Source organism: Accipiter gentilis, chromosome 34 (assembly GCF_929443795.1).
Source record: "Accipiter gentilis chromosome 34, bAccGen1.1, whole genome shotgun sequence".
Taxonomy (NCBI): Eukaryota; Metazoa; Chordata; class Aves; order Accipitriformes; family Accipitridae; genus Astur; species Astur gentilis.
The window spans coordinates 12,513,002-12,532,299 of record NC_064913.1 but is presented as its reverse complement, the minus strand read 5'-3'; the positions used below and the strand labels follow the sequence as shown (position 1 = coordinate 12,532,299).

Sequence of the window (19,298 nt, the reverse complement as noted above, 5' to 3'; positions counted from 1 at the left end):
GATGACCACCCTTACCTCCTGCACTGGGGGCTGATGTCTCACCAAGAGCACAGTGAGCGCAGAGGGAAGCATTGGCAGGAGAGGACTCTGGCTTTGTTTCTCCTCTGCCCGCCACCCCCTAAACATCGGCAGCAACCTTTTCTTCTGCTCTCCGTGTCCTTCCCGTTGTGCCTTCTCCTCTGCTACTGTAATTCTCCTCATGTGGGAAGGAAAACAAAAACATTGAAAAATGGACCATGTCCCTCTTGCTGCTCCCTTAATGACAGTAATAATGGTGGTGGGAGACAGCGTTTCGTGCTTATTCTCTTCCCCTCTGCTCCCAAGAAAGTGGTGAAGGAAATGTAAGACCATTGCTACGGCTCTGCAGCCACCACGGCACGCAGCTTCCAGCATCCCTTCAGACGATGATCTTCTCCAAACCGCCCGGGCTCTGGTTCCTGCTCGTGCCGGGAGAAAATCCTCCTCTCCTGCGCACGTAGAGGTTCTGCAGCAGCTCCCCAGCAAGCAACCTGTGCCCTGCTACAAAATGGTGCCTGTGTGTCTGGAGACGTGGACTTTTCAGTATTTTTTCAATGAAACACATAGCGGATACGGTGCCAGAGAGGTGAGGTATGTTGACATTGGTCCTGGGTACGTGGGGCACCTCGTATAGGACAGTCTAAACTTCCAGTTTTCCTGTTGCCACGCTGTTGAAGGTGACAGGAAAACGCTCCCTTTGAGGGGCAGGCATTAACCAGTCAAGCTGATTTCTTCAGCACCTGGCAGACTGAATACCCAGATGTGACAATAAACAATCACGCCGATTACTCATCCTTTTGGCAGTTTGGCTGTTTCTCAGTCTCTCTCTGACAAGCTGTACGTTTGGTTTTTCGTTCCCGCACCTGCCCACATACTGCTGCAGAAGTTCATTCTGGACCTGCCGTAACAAAATACGATTCTATTAAGCTAATTCCTGATACCGGGACATTTAGGGACGTTACCTGCTAGCGTTAGTCTCCCTTCATGAAGGAGAAGTCTGTTCGCTGAAGACAAAATATTTTCACTGCTGTTGTTTTCTCTGATGCTTTGCTTCAAACACTTGACCCAAAAAAGAGAGAGAGAGAGAGACAGAATGGGGAATCTTCCATATCTAATGATGAACTGGGAGGCAACCGGCAGTTAAACAAACGGAGCACACGTGCGCTCTTATCTCAGGCTAAATACATCACGCAGCTAATAACTGGCCATGGCTGTGTTTCTTCAGCAGTGCTATTGCTTAAACGTGTTTACGCTTTTGAAATGTTAAGCTGGGTTTTTCTTTTCTGGAGTGAGTTTAATGGTTTTTGCAGCCTTGCATGTTAACAGACATAATCCTTGAGGTGAGACCCGCTTGCTGTTACCATAATGCTGCTTAAAGTCTGTCTGGGTAAGGGGGCAACCACAGCAGAGAGGTGCACAGGTTTCCAGGTATGCTGTGTCATTTTCTGTAATGCTGTTTAAATATAAGGAGAAATTTCTTTGGCTCAGCTTGAGGAGTGAAAGAGGCGAATAGTTTCTACTCCGTATCCTTATAAAAAAGTAGTAATGCTTACATCTATCCCATTTCATTCTGCCCCCTAAAAGCGAACGCTGGTGAGTCCTCCTGGACCATACGATCGCATTTTTTTGGATGCCAGCTGAGAGCAGCCCACGCTGCCACCCAAGGCACTGCGGGCAGCCCGCGTGTTCAGCCGCAGCGTTTGCAGGGCTCAGGCTGCAGCTGCTCCTGTTAGAGCAGAGCCATCCCCAGTAACTAGAATATAGACAGCCAGCCAACTTTAGTTTCCTATCTTTATAGGCTTGTCTAAAGCTTCCTCAAGGAAAAAATGCCCTTTAGAAAGCCGCTTACCTCTGGAACAAAGAATCTCTTGTCACGATCCCAGACCTGAGGCCAAATTATGACCTCTTGCAGCTGCCTGAACTTCTGAAAGTTGTCCAACCACTTGACTTTACCTTCCAGATCCCCTGAAATATGTGAAACATCAGTTGTTGCCAAGGCTGGCAAAAACAGTCCTGTTTCTAGAAGATGCTGAACACTGATTTTCTCCAGTGGAAGCCAAAGCGCCTCACATGTGAAGCCCCAGATGAAACCTTGGCCTCATTATAAAAAGTGCCTAAATTCTGTCAGCAGAGCCTGAATTTCAAACCATGCATTCAAACATGCTTAAATTCAGTGCTAAATGAAAAGGTTGTGTTTACTAATCTGACTGGGGAACAGGGGGAATCATACAAAACTCAATTAAACGGTAATCTTAAAAAGTTCTTAAAATAATCTTGCCTTTCTAAACTGTCTGGGGTAGTGAGAGAAAAATAATCTTCAGTATATACAGTCTGATCAAAAGACTGTTTATACGAATGAGAATTAATTTTGGGGGAGGTGGTGCCAGAAGTGACTGAAGTATTTAACTGGGATGGGGGCACCTCAGAATGTGAAAATTGGGGACTACGTCTTTGCTGATTCAGGGCTGTTATGGGGAAAACTTTAATGGACCTGCAACTTAAATTCCAAGTTTGTGTGTTGAGTGATATTGCAAATAATGATTTCAGACACACATATACACACCAGGAGGGGAATGCTGGGACTGCAAGTGTTCCTTATGTCGCTGATTCACTGATCAAAAAATGAAGGCAGATCTTTGTCAGGTGTCTGTGAATAAAGAGGGGTCATCCTGCTATCTTTGGTTTCCTTGGCCCAGAGGTCTCGAAACTATGGAAGGAGCTATTTCTTCACCAGTAATATTCCCTAGATATTTGGGGCCATACCTAAAACGGCTGTCCTCTCAGCAGAAGTCCCCGGACTAGCGACAAAACCATCTTCTTTTCCTATGGGACCCGTTCTGTGCTGAAAAGTGTGCTCCTTGCGTGGCTGTTAGGCTAGACTCCTTGTAAGATTTGGCTAGAAGAGAAGGATCCTGAGTATCTCTTTTAGGTGGTAATTCTGTCATTAGGAGTATTTACCCCAGAAGAAGGAGCCCCGGATTTATCTGTCTTTAGGAGCCATTAACTCTCTCTCTGCCTCATCTCCCGGGGAGATGCTGGAGCCTTCAGCCTCCAGGATGGGGAGAAGGACGGTGGCAGAGAGCGAGCCACCGTGCTGGGTGGCTGGAGGCCCTGGTGTGCTGCTGGTGAGGACGAGGAGCTGCCCGGCTCCTCTCCCTGCCAAGAGTGGCAGGAGAAGCGTTTTGCTGATGGACTGTCTTGTCTTTGATTTCAGTAGAGGCTGCAGGAGGCCTTTTGGGGAATAAACCTATCTGCTGGTGTACTATGTGACCATAAGACACTTAGAGATGCATTTATAGCTTCCTGAACAAGGCTGAGTTACTAAATTATTTAGAATTAATAAATTATTTACTTGAAACAAAATGCAGGGCGGGGGGAAAAATCCTGGACCAACCGCTTCTTTTTCCACAATAGCTAGAGAAAATCTGTAGCTGAGCGAGCTCTTCAGCTACTTTACGTGGTAGGACCCTGTCATTTAGTGGAAGGTCACTGACATAATATTCCCCTTGTGAGTGCAGTTCTATCCTATTAAGGATTAGCCCTAACAAATCCTCCCTAGACATAAATCCAACTCAAAGACCTCTTTGTTCGAGATCTTTCTTGATTTGTTCCAATTTGTGCTCTGCTGTTAATTGTTTGCCTGTCACTGCCGATGATTCTGAGCAAATACAAGTGACTCACTGATTTGGGAGTCCTGTGACCTTGCTCAGAGAGGCTTTGACAGAAGAAGGGTGGCACCAATCATTTCCTACAGAATGAGGAAGGGCTCAGGGTTGTAGAAAGGCATGTACGTCCTCATTGCATCTCATTGCAGGGAGACCAGACCCATTCACGCTCAAAGGACGCCTACAAAAAGGCCACATAACTTGCTAATTGTTAATGGCACGCTTGGCTTTTAACCTTAGCTACTTACGTATGGACTTTTCCACCTTCTCTTTGAGGGACCAGATAAAGCCTTTCTCTGTTTCGTCAGCGCTCCTCTTCCAGATGTTGTCAAGGAGGAGCGGGTAGCGCGTCAGGCGATGCAAAGGAGCGACCAGCAGCTCCGGCAGATGCAGCCTCCGGCACTGTTCGTTTTGTTCGCACCACTGCTGAAGACAAGGAAAACCTGCCTCAGGCCTCCGCTTGCTCCCTGGCAAGGAGGTAGCAAAGAGGTTTCTGCGTCAGCAGCTGACTGTAACGGGACAGGGACTAATTAAAGGTGAACTTCTCGCACGGCGAGAGCAAGGGGAGCGTAAAAGCTCTGTACAAGGGGAATCGCATCGCTCCTCCACGTTCGCTTTCTGCATTGCTGCTTCCCAGCGCTTTCAGGCGCTGTGACCGTGCTCGCAGATCAAGCAGCCCTCTTAATTATCTACCATTTTAATTTCATCAGAAAAGCTTCACATACGTTTGAGGCCCACCTTAGGTTTTAGGGTCACCTGCTACTTCCCACTGGGGAGCTTTTTTTTAGGGGTGAGCGTATCCTTCTCGGGGATTTCCATGAGAAATCCTTGTAGAAAAAACAATGCGAAACTCCCTGGCCCTACAAGCTGAAGAGTTTGGCTGCTACAAAGAGGCGTCCTCCCAGGCCGGTGAGAAAAGCCCGCTGCTTCATGTGTCTCTTTCCAAGTCGGTAATGTAATGATCGTAATGATCAATCTTAAGTATTTTCAGGACACGCTGGCCTGCTAATACTAAGTGAGAAAGAGCAGAACCCCCTCTCACCTCTGCGCTGGCTGGAGTTGTCGCTCCAGGCAGACGCAGTGTTGGCAAAGACAGAACCCGCTCCAGTGCTGTAACTTTACAAAGACATCACTGATGGCTCTTTCCAGCCTTAGAGGGAGGTAAACGCTCACTTACTGGTAGTGTTTTGATACCGAGTTCTATATTTCCTTTATCTACAGTTAAGCAAAACCCGTCCGAGGAGCTGAACCACTGCCATTGCAGAGGGGTTGCTTGCTGTTTTGTCCAGGATATTTCTTCATCCCTGCGGGCACTTGGGTCAGCAAATACCTGTGAGCAAGGACAGCAGCCTGGCTTTCTTGCCAGGGCTCAGCCAAAACCCACCCCGCTCTCTCATCGCCGGCTCCCCAAGACACACGAAAGCACTGAGGTGCTCCTGCATTTCTATTCCCCTTGTTTGGGCTTTTTTCATATACCCCTTCCCTTAAGCAGAAGAAAGCCACCGTAGACTTCTTCAGTTTTGAGGTTTGGGTATGTCACTGCGGCTGTGGCACAGCGTCGAGGCTGGGGGCTGGTTTGTACCCGGGGAACGTGACCCCTCTCATCTGCTAAAGCATATAATACGCTACAGACTGTGCTCCCACCCAACAGCTAAACCGAGCTGATATGCAGGACGTGTATCAAAGTAAAACACTCGAGAGAGATTTTACAATCTGGCTTGATATTTGTTTCTTTTTTTCTGTAGCCATTTCACTTTGTTAAGGTGGAGGTCACCAAATCAAGGGATTACGCACGAAACATCTGAATGATAGAGGCTGGCAGAACATATTTTCTGCCTGCAAAAATGCAGCCAGTTGTTCCCTTTTGGCTTCTCCCTCTTGCTTGTTCTAAATTACAAATATGGACTTTCACACGCGCAAGGGAACCCACGCTCAGAAGTGTGATTTCATATCTGTGATACCCTCTGCAGTTCAAAAAAAATCTGTGTAAAATGCTATTTACACAGTTTTGCTTTCAATGAACTCTCCTAGTCTGCTGTTAAAATCCTGTCATAAGGCAGGAAAGTTGAAGGCAATAACAACAATAACAAAACCATCACTTTACTTTCAAGTAGATGCCAAAATCTTCTCTCTGTCTCAGGTTTTCCAAGTAGAAGACAGCGGAGGTATAATTAAGGCAATAAATCTGGTGTGTCTGGCAGAGGTCACCCTGGAAAAACTGCAGAAAAGACTTGGAAACTTATCAAGAAAGAAAAATGTCATGACAAAGGGAGGAACAACAGTTTTGGGTTTGTAATGTGCATTTTACCTGAGATTTCCTCATGCCTAGGAAAATGGAGGAAGAGGGAAAAGGGGAGTTAAAAAAAAGTAAAGGGCAAGTTAAAAAGTAGTGAAAGTGGGAAACTAGTAAAAAACCCACATCAGTGCTCAAGCAGTGCATGGGAGCACAGTTCTAACAGCTCTGCAGAGGTGTGAAGCATTCTTAGACTTGGTTCTCATTAAAAAGAAATAATGTGAAATTCACGTAGAAGCTGAAGATAAAACCCGCTATCTATGCAACAGCTTTACACGACCTCACGTAGCATGTCCCTTTATATCCGAGTGTGTTAGATAGCTCTTAGAAATGTTGAATGCTGTCCGTGATAAAACTCACACGACCGTTACCGATAAGAACGCCTGGAGTCGGAGGTGATGGGGGTGAGAAGCCAAGCTCTAGCCTGCCTTTCCCTTTTTAAAACCCTAACCCTGAGGTAGGGTCTGGTTTAGCATTTTCCCAGAAGTTTTCTAATGGCCTCTACTGCTCAGGGAAGTTCAGGTCCGTGAATTGATTTTCTGTCTGTATTAATATTTCCAACTTTTCAGCCATTGGGAAGCTGTGTGGAACTGGAGGCAGTCGGACAACCAGCTGCCTTGTTTACCGACCAGGCTGCCCCGAAGGGTCGCAGGGCAGAGCTTGGCAGCGGCAGGACAGCCCTGGCTGTGCTTAGCCAAGAGTGCAAGAGGTATTTCGGTCCCATCGAGCTCTTAATTAAGCACTTAAATACGCTTGCGGGTCTGGTCCGCGGAGTAAAGGAAAGATCTATGCGATGGAGTGGAAGGAGGCAGGGAACATCCAGCGATGGGGCTGGGATCTGGTCTCTTCCTCGGGGTCTGGGCTGCTGTTCCCCAGGAAAGGAAAAATCTTTCCGCGATTTGTTCCACATCCAGAGCACCTTTCCATGACCACCTCAAACTTGCCAATGAGTAAAAAGAAAAACATGCTGCTGACAGAAGGTGCTCGAGGCTGAGACCAAACTGCCTGTGACAGACGGCGCGTCCTTGGCTGACTTGATTGCTCTAAGGCACCTGCACGCTATGATAAGTGGTCTGCTGCAAGCACCTGCTGATAGTAAGCAAAAATACTTCTAATTGTGTTACCTTTCTGAGTACGGAGCTGAAATCCATAGGAGAGTCTGACTTGCTGACGTGCTCCTTCACAGTTTCAAAAAAAGTTTTCAGAAAACTGTGACTTATCTACGTAAGAAAAAAAAAAAAGAGAAAATGGCATTAGTGGTCTTCTGAAGTTAAGTTTAAAACAACTTTATTTCCCATCCCTTGTCTCTTCAAAGGCTCCAAGCCTAATGGGGTGCCTATACTTATCTGCTTAACGTTGCCAGAATTAGCTTCAGAATTAGGCCCGGAATGCTTTAATTGGTCAGAAGCTAAAATAAATCTATACAAATACCCACTTACGTCATGCTAATGCCATATGACAAAAGCTTTGAAACAAGATTAGTTACTCCATTTAAACTAATTTAGGGTAGCAGCTGTATTTAACATGAATTGACATGAAAAATTACAATGGATGAATGGTATCTACTGGAAAACACTGATTGTGTATGACAGAGCTGTGACAGTTAAGGAAGACTTGACGGTCAGTTGAAGAAGATACCGTCTTTCATAGCCTGGGTTTGTTTCATGCTATTGGAGGTGAGGGAAATTTCTATCAAATGCTAGAAAAAGTCACATACTTGCTGTAAGTTAACTTTCTGTTTGCACTGGGTCCGAGCGTGCCCACACTGTCAGTCAGATGCGGGTGAAAGCCTGCTCCTAAGCCCACGCTTGCGTCCCGAACGCACCCTTTGCACACAAATTCATCACCGCGCTCAGCTTTAGGCCAAATTTTAGGCCAGAAAAGAACATCGTCCTCTGTGATACTGCTATGAACTGCTGTTGTAGCTGCACGTGCTGCTTTGTTTGGTGTATTTTTTGGGGCAGGGTTGCTTATAGGGTGATGCTTATTCTTTCATTTTGACAAGGATGCATTTTCCATCTTTTACAGCATGCATTTTTTCACGGATTCAGCCTGCTGTCAAGAAGAAATGCGTGCTGTAAAATGCATGAAAAAAGGCATTGAGAGCAGCTACTTCTACATCTGATCACTATTTTACATACAAGTATGCATAGATGATCATTTGTCATCCTCACTAAGGGCAACAAATTTAGAAAACAAAATAGAAAATGTATTAAAGATAATTCTCTCAAGGCATGCCCAAGCTCAAAGCTTTTGTGATCGCTAAATGGCACACAGCAATATACCCCACTCCCTTCTTTGAACAAAACCGAAAGAATCAGCAACCACACATCAGCTGAACTCTCGTACCTGACTGCAGGTATGGTCTGAGCCCGCAACAAGCACCAGGTGAAACACATCAGCTAAAAATCTCTTTCCTGGTATCTCCAAACCTGCTCAGGTGGTCAGGCTCTGAGCAGAGGTGACTTGCTCATGTGTTTGAGCTCTGGCTAATTGTCCCTACTGTGAAAAGCTTTCCTGCTTTTCTTGGTTTTGGCTCAAAAGGCAGGTGTTAACTGTTAAGGCAAGGGAATTATAATAAGGGAAAGAACTTGAAGTAAGTAGCTGCTTTAGGGGATGTGATGTGATTGGGAGCGGCCATTCAACTCGTACAGCTGAAGAGCCCCTTCCAAAATTCACTTTGCTATTAAGGGTGAGGGGTCCTGTAAAAGAGCTCGTAAGCTATGAAAAACTCCTGTTTTGCTTCTAAAGTTATGTAAGATTTGGGACTTATGGGTTCCTTTAACTTTCAGGAGTTGAAAATGGTCTCTGGGGAAGCGTCCACAAGCAAGAAAGAGCTTGAGCACCTCCCAGCCGAGCCTCGTGGTCTCTCTTCTCCTGGAAGGTGAGTAGCACGTGAACACGGAGCATCCAGTCTGTGTGGGAGATATTCTTGTACCTGCACTGAGCAAAACTCCAGCCAGACAGGGACGGTCATAATTTTATTTTAACTTGCTCTACCGGAGTGGTGTAATAGATAGCAAAGTCTTTGTGCCCATCTATTTGTGAAAGGAAACTTGTTATCGTAGTTCTATTGCCATCTGTACTGTTTTGCTGTAAGGGTTGTGCAGTCGGAGTTTATCTTCACAAATCCTTTTAAAAGGATGCTGCTTATGAGAATTAGTCTCAAACTCGTGTTTACTTCGGAAACAACTGCCAAATGAGCTCTCCTCCATGTTCCAATGCCTCTTTATCTTTTGCTGGGGGCACATGAGAATAATTTGCACTGGTGAGATTTGATCCCCACTGATATATCAAATAGAAATGCAGGAAAGACTAATTATTTGAGCTAAGATCCAAATGTGAGTATTGAATCTGAATAGAAGTTTCATGGATGGTTTCTTGTTTCCTTTTGTCGGGCTAGTTGATTTCTGATCTCGGGAAGAGTTTTATTTTTTTTTACTCACCTTGTTTAACTCCTCTAAGTTTGCAAAAAGTCTCCACAAATCCACATCCAAGAGAAATTCATTACTCTGCAGGTATTTCAGAGTGTTCATAAATATCTTCAAAAACAAAACAAATCCATGTTATTTACTATTTGTGCCAATTCCATTTTTTTCTCTTTCCTGAAAAGAACATGTTTGCACTGTAATTCTCATGAAATGATCATTTGAAACTTTTTCTGACCTGCCTGAAGGATAAATACTGGGATTTGTGCGATGAGGAGGGTATGAGCGATGTCTCTGGGCTGTCTCTGCAGCTGCCGTGGGGGCAGCTGTGTCCCTGCTGTGCTCTTTGGCAGAAGAGGGGCAACCGAGCCCCCTGAAGATCCATGTGAAGGAACTAATAATATCAGAGTCATAGTCACAGATTGCTATGACCTTTCTAAATGCTTTCCTACCCACACCATGCATCTGCTGCTATTTAAGTTGCTTAGAGTTACTATGGGAGGGAAAAAAAATAATGTTGGAATAGTGTTAAGGACTCAGGAAGGTTTTCCATCTCTTTGGATTGTTTTATTAACCTGTATCGAGTGAAAACTGCATGGGTATTTATTGGCTGTTTAAGATTTTATATTATTTAAGCTCTGATGGTGATCTGGGAGCTGTGCTGAATCTCACCTAAATCTGAAAAAGGCTTAAGAATGTAGATTACCGAGTAGACTTTTTTGTGTCTCTGTGAAAAGCATTAATGAAAAAACCTGTCGCCCAGGTGCTAAGACTGAAGAGCTAGTGAGAGTGTTTGCTTAGCCTTGTGTAATTCTTCGGCTGCCACCAACAGTTGACCTGAGAGCTTAAAGGGGATTTATGGTGGTCTTAAAGCTCCCTGCGGAGATTCATTAAAATCGGTGGAATATTTCTATACTGGGAAGTACTTAGAGTAGCGGGTATCTGTAAAACTGGCTACCCAAAATCAATGGGCTCGTTCTTTGGCAGGAGAGTTTGGGAAGCTGGCGTGGCCCCAATAGTTGATCACTCGTGGGTCGTGCAGGGCTGGGGGAGGTTTGTCTGTGGGGTCCTACATCAGACTCGCCACTGGGGCTCCATGTCTCCTGCTATCCTCATCCTTCCCAGGCTTCACCTGTTCTTAATCTTCTCGGATCTCTGAACAAAATGTGTAGAAGGAAGGTGGCTTCCATCCTGCCTTGGGCCGATACCTGCTCCTGTCATCCCCTTTTCTTCTCCTTTCCTGTTCTGCCCCACCAAGGAGGAATCCACCCGCTCCTCTACTTATTCCCTTTACTTTGCAGTACTTCTCGTACTGCCTAGGCTAATTTTCAGCAACATGGAAAATCTTTCACTGATTTTTTTTTTTTCCTTTGACTAGTAAGAAAACAGAAATTGTTTGTGCAGAATAAGAGAAAAATGATAGGAAGATATTTAGGGAAGCTTCCACCCTTTTAAACAGATATGCTAACTTTTGATGTGTGATAAATATAAATAGTGCAGCTATTCTTGTAACAGTGTGTAATATTCTTGTCTATATTTCAGAGCTCTTAAAATTCTCCATGATGGAGGCAATTTGGAGTTTTGGGGAGAGGAGTTTTTTTGTTTGTTTGTTTTCTTGTAATATTAGAACTACAGGTCTGCCAAATTCTGAGTTTTTCATGCTCTAGTCAGGATAATCTAACCAGAGCTCTATATGAAGTTAAATGAAGAGCGTAGTGTTACAGACTAGCGGTAAAGAAATATCCGGTATAGTCAATTGGAGAGTGGCTTCAGTTCAGCGTTAGGGAGAGGAATAGTGGAACATCAGCTGAAAACACTGGAAGGCTCTGCAATCAGATGGTGTTTGCAAAGCACTAGAGAGTGATGCCCAGAATAAGAGATGCTATTGAGAAGATAAAAAACAAAGGGAACTGTAGGAACGGGATGAGCAGGCAAGATGGGGCAAAACCCCCAAGCACTTAAGTCGTTCCCCCATAGACACCCCATGAGAGGTTACAGGTGGCTTTACATCTGTTGGGCTGAGAGCAGGGCAAATAATGTTTCATTATTTTTGACATGCAAAATCTGAAGTTACCGTCTTGAGAACCAGCAAATGATCCAGAAAGTAAGTGCATTCGCTTGTGAAAAGTTCCCACACTGCTGCTTCTTTTTTCACTTCTAACCGGCTGTCGACATCTTTCTGCTCAGTCTGTTGCTCTTTTATAAATTCATGCCAAGATTTACTCTATTGATTGAAGAAGAAAGAAAACCACTGACTGTTGCATCAACTACTTCAGACCTTATGAAAAGAATCTATGATCTATTTGCCCATGTAAAGAGCCTGACCGCCAGTATTAGTGATTTTCTTCTGAAAGCTTAAAGATTCCTTTAAAAAGATTAAACCCCCTGTCATTTTCCTCCAAAATATTTATAATATAAACACACTGAATTTGGAAGTAACACAGTATGATGGTCTATGTTTATAGGATGCCGTATCAAAAAATGGTGGACAGCTTGCAAATGCTAAGGAATTTAATCTGTCATGCTGTTGGAAAGTGGGGATGGATGATAGCTTCCTATATTCCAGATGGCAAAATCAAGTTACCAAAGGACTAGGTCTCCATAGGTACTTGGATATTGTTTTGTTTAGCCCTAAGGTGGCCTCTATCACCTTACTGACCTGCTCCAAAGTCAGGTGTTCGCATATAATTTACCATAGAATCGTTTAGGTTGGAAAAGACCTTTAAGATCAAGTCTAACCGTCAACCCAACACCACCATGCCCACTGAACCATGTCCTGAAGTGCCGCATCTGCACGTTTTTTGACCACCCTCCAGGGATGGCGACTCCACCACTTCCCTGGGCAGCCTGTTCCAATGCCTGACAACCCTTTCAGTAAAGAAACGTTTTCTAACATCCAACCTAAACAAAGGAACTGCATGTAACAGCCTGCTGTGAAAGCATAAGGATTGCTTTGGAGGGGGGACGGTGTTGGGTGTGGGTTACGTGACTGTCACCCCGGTTGCCCAAGCTTGGTGTTTCTACGGCTAGGGTCTCCGAAGGCCAGGAGCCTTGTTTAACTCACAGACAGGCTTTGGTGACGTTTCTGAACCTTGCTGTCGGCACCGACCTCTCCGTGGCTGCCCCTGAACGCCCCCCCCTAAGGCAGCAGTGGGGGGTGACTATGCCCTGTTTGGCATCTCTGCGATTCCGTAATTTCTTTCCCCGGATCTGCAGGCACTGCTGAGAGGGTTGTCCTGGTGCCTCCCGAAGGTGGTTCCTCCCTGATCTAGGGCAGTCTGGATGCCTGGCAAAACCCAGGTGGTTGTGAGGGCCCTTGGTAACCTTCTACGACACTCACAGTTTCCCCCTTCACCCCTCCATTTCAGACAACAAAAATATACCTTACGCTTACGCGTTAATTTTTCAGAAATGTCTCGTATCCAGATTAATGTAGTGAAAAATGGTAACTCGAACACAACATTTTTATCCCCATTTTTAAGTATCCTTGGTACAGTATACTGAGTATTTTGATACCTTAAAGCAGAAAAATTCATACGTGCTGCAGTCTATGATCTTAATGGTTGAAAGACAGTTTTCCAGATCAGATGCTTGCTTCTGTTTGTCTTTACCCTGTTGAATGACAAAAAACCCCACCCCATTCATACAATATTTTACAGACCATTAAGAAGTTTACCCAGCTCAGTAACCTTGCTCTGATCTGTAAGGAGTTTGCCCTTAACTGAGTGATTCCCTTATATTTTCAGCTCTCCTACACAGAGATGAGGCAGTGACGGCAGGTTTATTTGTAGCTATGGGTGGGGTGTGGAGGTGGCTTAGGTGTGGGTGTGTAAGATCTTCTTTATGTAACACAGAAGTCTTTGGCAGGGCAAATCTTTGGTATGGTAACAGACAATGGGCTACCCTTGGAAGACACAACAAATAAAATATTTTGCTTCCTTCAGCCCTGTCAGAAGTAGGGGACAACAAACTCGTAGTTGAAATCATCTTCCTGCCGTAGGTATACAAAGCTTGTGTGTGTGTTTATTTTTAATTTTTCTATTTGAGCTACGTATTGAAGAAACTCCTTTGCTCAGCTGCAGAGCAGGGTCTATAAAAAGAGCTTTTAGAAAGCTTAAAGAGCAGGAGGAGTTTGTCTGTGTGAGGGATCATGAAATAAAAACAATTGCTTTTGGTTTGGCTTTGTTTTTCAGGCTGACAGTGCCATGTAAAAAGTTTAACCAATATTTATGAACTCTAATTCAGTGGTGTGAGCATAGACTTATAAGGTATTTGCCTAAGTTTTATCTGCTCTCTGGAACAGTATACTCATACTTCATGGATTTTTGTTGTCTGAACTTTAGGCACGGAACTTAAGCCAATTTTAAAATATGCTTTTGATTATAATATTTGAAATTCAGAGTTTAAGCTCAAGTCTTAATTTTGAAAGATAGCTTGAAATGGAGCAGAAACAATAATGCAATTATATATACACACACTTAACCAATGGACCAGCAAATAAATCTTTGTAAATTAAATTTTATAGTATTTAATAGTTTCAGAAATCACTTTTGGCTAAATATCAAATGCATTTTATTGCAAATTTCAACTATTTTGCTGAATTTAAAAAATTCTCAATTTTAGGCCATGCTCATTCAAATGCTATAGAAATGCTGTCAGATGAAGTGGGAACTCTTGTACATGCTGATCTGAGTACTTGCATTGGTTTCACTTGCACAAACTCTTTGACAGTCGAAATTTAGAAGATAAAACGTAGAGAATATTAGGAATTGACTGCTCACAATTACATGTTTGGGGTGCAAAGTTATCAAGGCACTTGCAAATGATTTTCTGAATGATGAACAACACTCAGAAAGGAAATTCAGATACGATAGTAAGTGAAAATCTTCATAACTGGAAAAGACGAGGAAATGTGTTAGAGAAGGAAATTAACTGAAGTGTGTTGGTGTGTACGCTTTTACTGGCGAGCGTGAGGGTGCCCATGAGGCCAGGAAAGGCCTAAGAAAGCATCTAAAAAGCTACTTTGATAGGTAAAACCTAGATCCCTTCCATGTGAGTGGGAGTTAGGCAGATCCTCCAGAGCCCTAAGGCACTGAGGTCCAGGTTGGCATGCAGAAAATACAGGATACGCTGTATTTTCCGTGAAAAATACACCTCGTGCTCTCTTACCCCGGGGAGCTGCACTGGACCCGCTGCCACCCCTGAACACCTCGAATGAGATTTTCTGCGTTGCCCGTCCCTCTCTGCCCTCCCACCACCCGCGGGGATGCGGTGCTGACTCTGGTTTTCACGTGCATCCCATGCAGCACCGCTGGTGCCTGCGCCGGAGCCGTCCTACCTTTGTTGGAAATTAATGTCCAAGCAGTCCCAGGGTGGGCTGAGACCTCCGAGTTCAGCTCACCTGCTGGCTGCCTTTCTCCAAGGGCAGTAAAGTAAAGAAACACTGTTTACCCTGGTTAGTTGTGGGAGAAGGCAAGGTCAGGGCAAGGAAAAAAAAAAACAACAAACCATGGTGAAATACTCACAACTCCTCTTTTGGCAAATGGCCACCTTGGCTTTTTGGACTCTAATGGGTAAAACAAATGCGTTATCAGTAAAGGAACAAACAGCTAAAAATAAAACTGTTATTTATATGTTGGGGTGGGTTTTTTTGGTTTTGGTTGGTTGGTTTGTTTTTTTTTTTAGATGAAGCCTGATATATTCTACTTGGCTCAGATTTAATACTTGTGTTTAGGCAGTTTGTGCACCAGGCTTAAAACCCATTAAGCCTCTTGGGTTCCTCCCAGCAAGAGTTATGTCTGTCTGTGATGGGATCTTGGATGATGCTAAACACTCCCACTTGCTGCAGACGATCAGTGTGTGATTGCCAGTTCCTTACATGGGAAAACACATCATACCTCAAGCCAATTTTTGAAGGTAATTATTCTTTTGACAAGAACTAGGTGATGCCTGCTCTTTAGTGACATCTTGGAGTTATGCTGGTACTTCAAACTCCTGTGAATAAACAATCCTACAAACCCTAAGCCTCAGATCTGTCGTGGGGCTGGCACAGTGGTGTAGGCTGTAATTCGTGGTCCTTAGTGGGGCACAGGGAAAGCTGGGGATCGAGATGTAGGAATGCACTGGTGAGATGTGAGGAAAGCCTGTGTTTGTTCAGCAAGAAATCTGAAAGAGATGTCTATATGTGGCACCTACCTTCAGGCTTGTGTGTGACTGGGAATCACGGTCGAAACTTTCTCCTGTTGGATTTTGAAGGCCTTGGTCATTCTTTCTGGGGTTGCCTGGCTTGTTTGCTTTCATGAAACTGGTGGTTGTGACCTTGACTTTTTTTTTTTTTTGAGCAAATTTTGATCTCTGGTCACCAGCCTCTTCTGGTCTCTGGCAATCACACTGCACACTATACTATATTCCACAATAGGTATTTGTGGAAATTGCTTGCAGGTTGACATTTTAGTGTTGGAAGGTCTTGTGAGCAACCGCTAGGCATGAGTTGGGTCTGCTACCCTTGAGATTGGAGCACTACTGGAAAGGGTGACATGGGCCACTGTCTTCCTTCTGCTTGAAAGTATTCGGGTAGGAATTTGTAACTCAACCGCTTGCAGATGGAAAACCTGGCCTGGGCTCTGGTTGCTCCTAGCCTGTGGAGAAAGGAGCTGATCCATGTCCTACCCCCCTCATCTACCTCTTACATCTTGCATTCAACAATAAAATGCGCACCAAAAAAAATAAATCGAGGGCAGCTAAAACTTAGCGATGCAGTCGCTTTGACTTGCGCGCCGTCGTTGCACCAATCCTCCCTCCCCATCCCACGTGCGCGTTTTAGTTGCGGCTTTTGCTGGGCTCAGGCGAGCGAATCCCACCCTGTGTCTGACCTGCGCTTAGCAGGAGGGCCGTGGTGGCCAGGTGGTCCATGGCACTGTCTGACACCAGGAGGTCTCCGGGGAACACCTCGAGTCCCGGCAGACTCACTACCACGGAGCTACGCCTGCGCTCGGCCGATCTGTGAGATGCAACAACAACACACGTCATCGCTCGCGGCTGCGGAGGGAACTTCTGAAGTGGTTCTTGCTGATACAGGAGGAAATGAGCTTAAAAAACCCAAATCACAGCGGCTATGACGTGATGTGTTAAAGGAACAGCGAGTAGAAAATTCCAGGGATCAACAGAAAATATCTAATTATCTTTCCAACTCCACATCGTTGCTGAGATCAAGGTACTTATGGCCATGGCTTGCCCCAGCTAGTAGGTACTTAGAGAATTTAAATATCGGAAATTCCTGGGTTCTTCTGACATTAGGGGAAAAGTGAGTAGAGATTTCAGAATCTATGTTTTGGCACTGGAGTCCAAAGGAGCAGTTAAATACCATGTCCCTAACTGATATGTGGGTTGTCATTACTTTTAACCTTAATATAACTTGGGTGATTTCAAGAAAAGACAGCATACTAGTGAAGCAGCTAAACAGTATTATTGGTTTTTTTAAAATATTTGATCTTTTGGCTAGTTTGTGCTATTTTCTTTCTAAATCTTCTCGGTGTTTTTTCTGCTAATTCAAATATTTTGTATTTTGAATATAATATGACTTAGCGGCCTTGCTGATCGAAAACAAATAGCTCTTTCCAGCTATGGTTGTTACTAACGGAGGGCATTGTCCAGGATGTAAATCCGTCAAGTGAAGTGACACAGACATTCTGTACCCAACAGTGTGTTTGTGCCAGAGGCTCCTTGCATTCAAATACAGAAACTACAGGCGCACATCAAAAACCTTTTTGGATTTTGCTAATAACACACAGTGATACCTAATTAATTGTGTTAGTGTACTGTTGCGAAGTGACTGGTGCCTCCAGCCGCTCTTGTGCTGTCTTCAATTGACTGATGCATGAAGAGTGCATTAGAGTTCAAAGGGTCAGTAATTAAAGTAGCTGAGGGAGGAGGCACAAAGCGTGTGTACAGATATAAAAATTCTCTTTTTCAGTCACCATTTATTGTGTATGGTATTTTTGGTCAGGTAATTATAATACTGTTTTTTTTGCCTAGGCAGGTACCTTACTGTGACTATCTAGCCATTTGCCAACAACCAACGTGAAACCTAGCAGGTATATTTTTCCCCTTAAGCGCATGAATAGGCACTTGACAACTTATCAACTGGCAGATGAGCTCTGAGGTAGAGAACTGGGATTTGCTATGTATAGTAGGACATGGAGATTATGCTTTTTGTTGTGATCTGACATTGACATTGCTTGCAATTGCCTTGGCAAAGCCAATTGAATTGCATGGATGAAAGGAAAGACTGCTCCGAACAGAGAGGCTGTAGGCTATCAGAAGGGCCAGGTCTGGGGCTTCAACACTTAAACATGGACATTTTAGGCTTGAAAACTATGTGTTGAGCTGTTTACAATGTGCAAGTTCTCTAAAAGCTTTTCCTTCTCTGATAGTCTTACTGAATGGGGAACATAGGATCTGTTTGTTTAGCTTTAGGGATTTACAATGAATCTCTGAGGTTTCTCATGAAATTGAGCCTAACACATGGTTTGGGAGTTTCCATGGAAGGGGTCTGTTCCTTGGTTGTGTGCAAGCCCGCACCAGTGCAAGGGAGACCGCTTCTTGATGAGGTGCTAGTAACGATTGTATTAAGATGCTTCCTAAACCTCTAGTGATTCCACGATGCGATCTCTTGGGCAGCTGGGTTCTTATACAAACCAGATACTGCAATATAACGCAAGGATAATTCTTACAGTTGTCACTCCTGTACTAGGAAATTCAGGAGACTTATTTCAGGGTGGATTCACAGTAAAATTTTGTCACTGTATTATTGATTTTTAAAGTATCCAAGCTACTTCAATTTCAGAATATATTTTGAAGTTGGAGGTTAGTGGGTTATGAAGGTCAGTAACGGGAAGCATAGTTGCATTGTAACTGAGTGAAATCGTGTTATTTCCCTAGATGAAAAAGGCCTTGAACTTCAGACACGTATGTCTAAACAAGCTCTTCGCATAGGTATGTAAGCCTGTGATGTGTGGGAGCGTGCCAAGGTCACTCGGATGTGTATCTACAATATACCTCTGCAATCTGACATGCCTGGGCTGATTAATTACTTAGATGCTTAAATCGTGCTTCAAAGATGAAGGTACAGGTATCTGTAATCATCTGGCCTCATGCCTGTACACACATTAGATACATTAGATGCTTTTGTTGGTTTTACTGGAGAAATTAAACTACTGAAGTTCTGTGTAATGCAATTTACCGGTTTTGAGTCTGTATGCAATATTTTAGCATCTTTTCATGCCTGCAGACCCTGTACCTTTGCCTTTTTCTTTATTTTTTGTTTGTTATTCTTACTTGGGGGAGAGGAGTAAAAGAAATGCTTGTACTTGAGAGATGAACTCAGGTGCTTGAGGAGATATAATCTGCAATAATTCCTCCTTTAAATCAGCTTGTTTTGTGAAACAAGATAATGTCATACGTTTGCATTACAAAGTTATGGAAAATTATTAAAGACATTGAAGCAGCTCATGGTCTGGAAAAATAAATTTCCTGTGTATATAGTTGTTTCTAGGGCATGGAGAGTTTCAGCTGATGGCTTTTTAGAGTTCTCTGTCTTTATATGTCTATAATCTTAGCCTAACTAGCTGTCCTAGGGAGCAGACATCTACATAAAATCACCTTACTTAAATAACAGATACGTTATTTAAAGGAATACCCGCTAGATGAGAATAAAAGCAACTGAAGAGGTTACAAAGGTCACCATTATAGGGTGGTCCCAGTACTGAGATAGCTGCCAGGCGATGTCTCTGTTACCCAAGCCACTCAGAGAGGGCATTTGGACTCCCTGATTCAAAGAGTTAGCATGACACTTTATGGGCATACGAGACATTAAAAGAGGAAGAGGAGCACTTC

General features: G+C 44.0%; 1 protein-coding gene across 1 annotated transcript in view; it reads right to left on the bottom strand.

Moving 5' to 3' along the window:
- Nucleotides 1-19,298, bottom strand: part of PLEKHG7 (pleckstrin homology and RhoGEF domain containing G7) — a 32,661-nt gene that overhangs the window by 9,083 nt on the left and 4,280 nt on the right. The window contains exons 2-11 of the mRNA XM_049791933.1: nt 16,277-16,472; nt 14,930-14,970; nt 12,921-13,016; nt 11,479-11,628; nt 9,423-9,518; nt 7,101-7,196; nt 5,788-5,901; nt 3,932-4,106; nt 1,868-1,983; nt 981-1,077 (exon numbers count right to left, since the gene is read on the bottom strand). Coding sequence (XP_049647890.1) covers nt 981-1,077; nt 1,868-1,983; nt 3,932-4,106; nt 5,788-5,901; nt 7,101-7,196; nt 9,423-9,518; nt 11,479-11,628; nt 12,921-13,016; nt 14,930-14,970; nt 16,277-16,472 — 1,177 coding nt within the window. The remainder of the gene's footprint in view (nt 1-980; nt 1,078-1,867; nt 1,984-3,931; nt 4,107-5,787; nt 5,902-7,100; nt 7,197-9,422; nt 9,519-11,478; nt 11,629-12,920; nt 13,017-14,929; nt 14,971-16,276; nt 16,473-19,298) is intronic.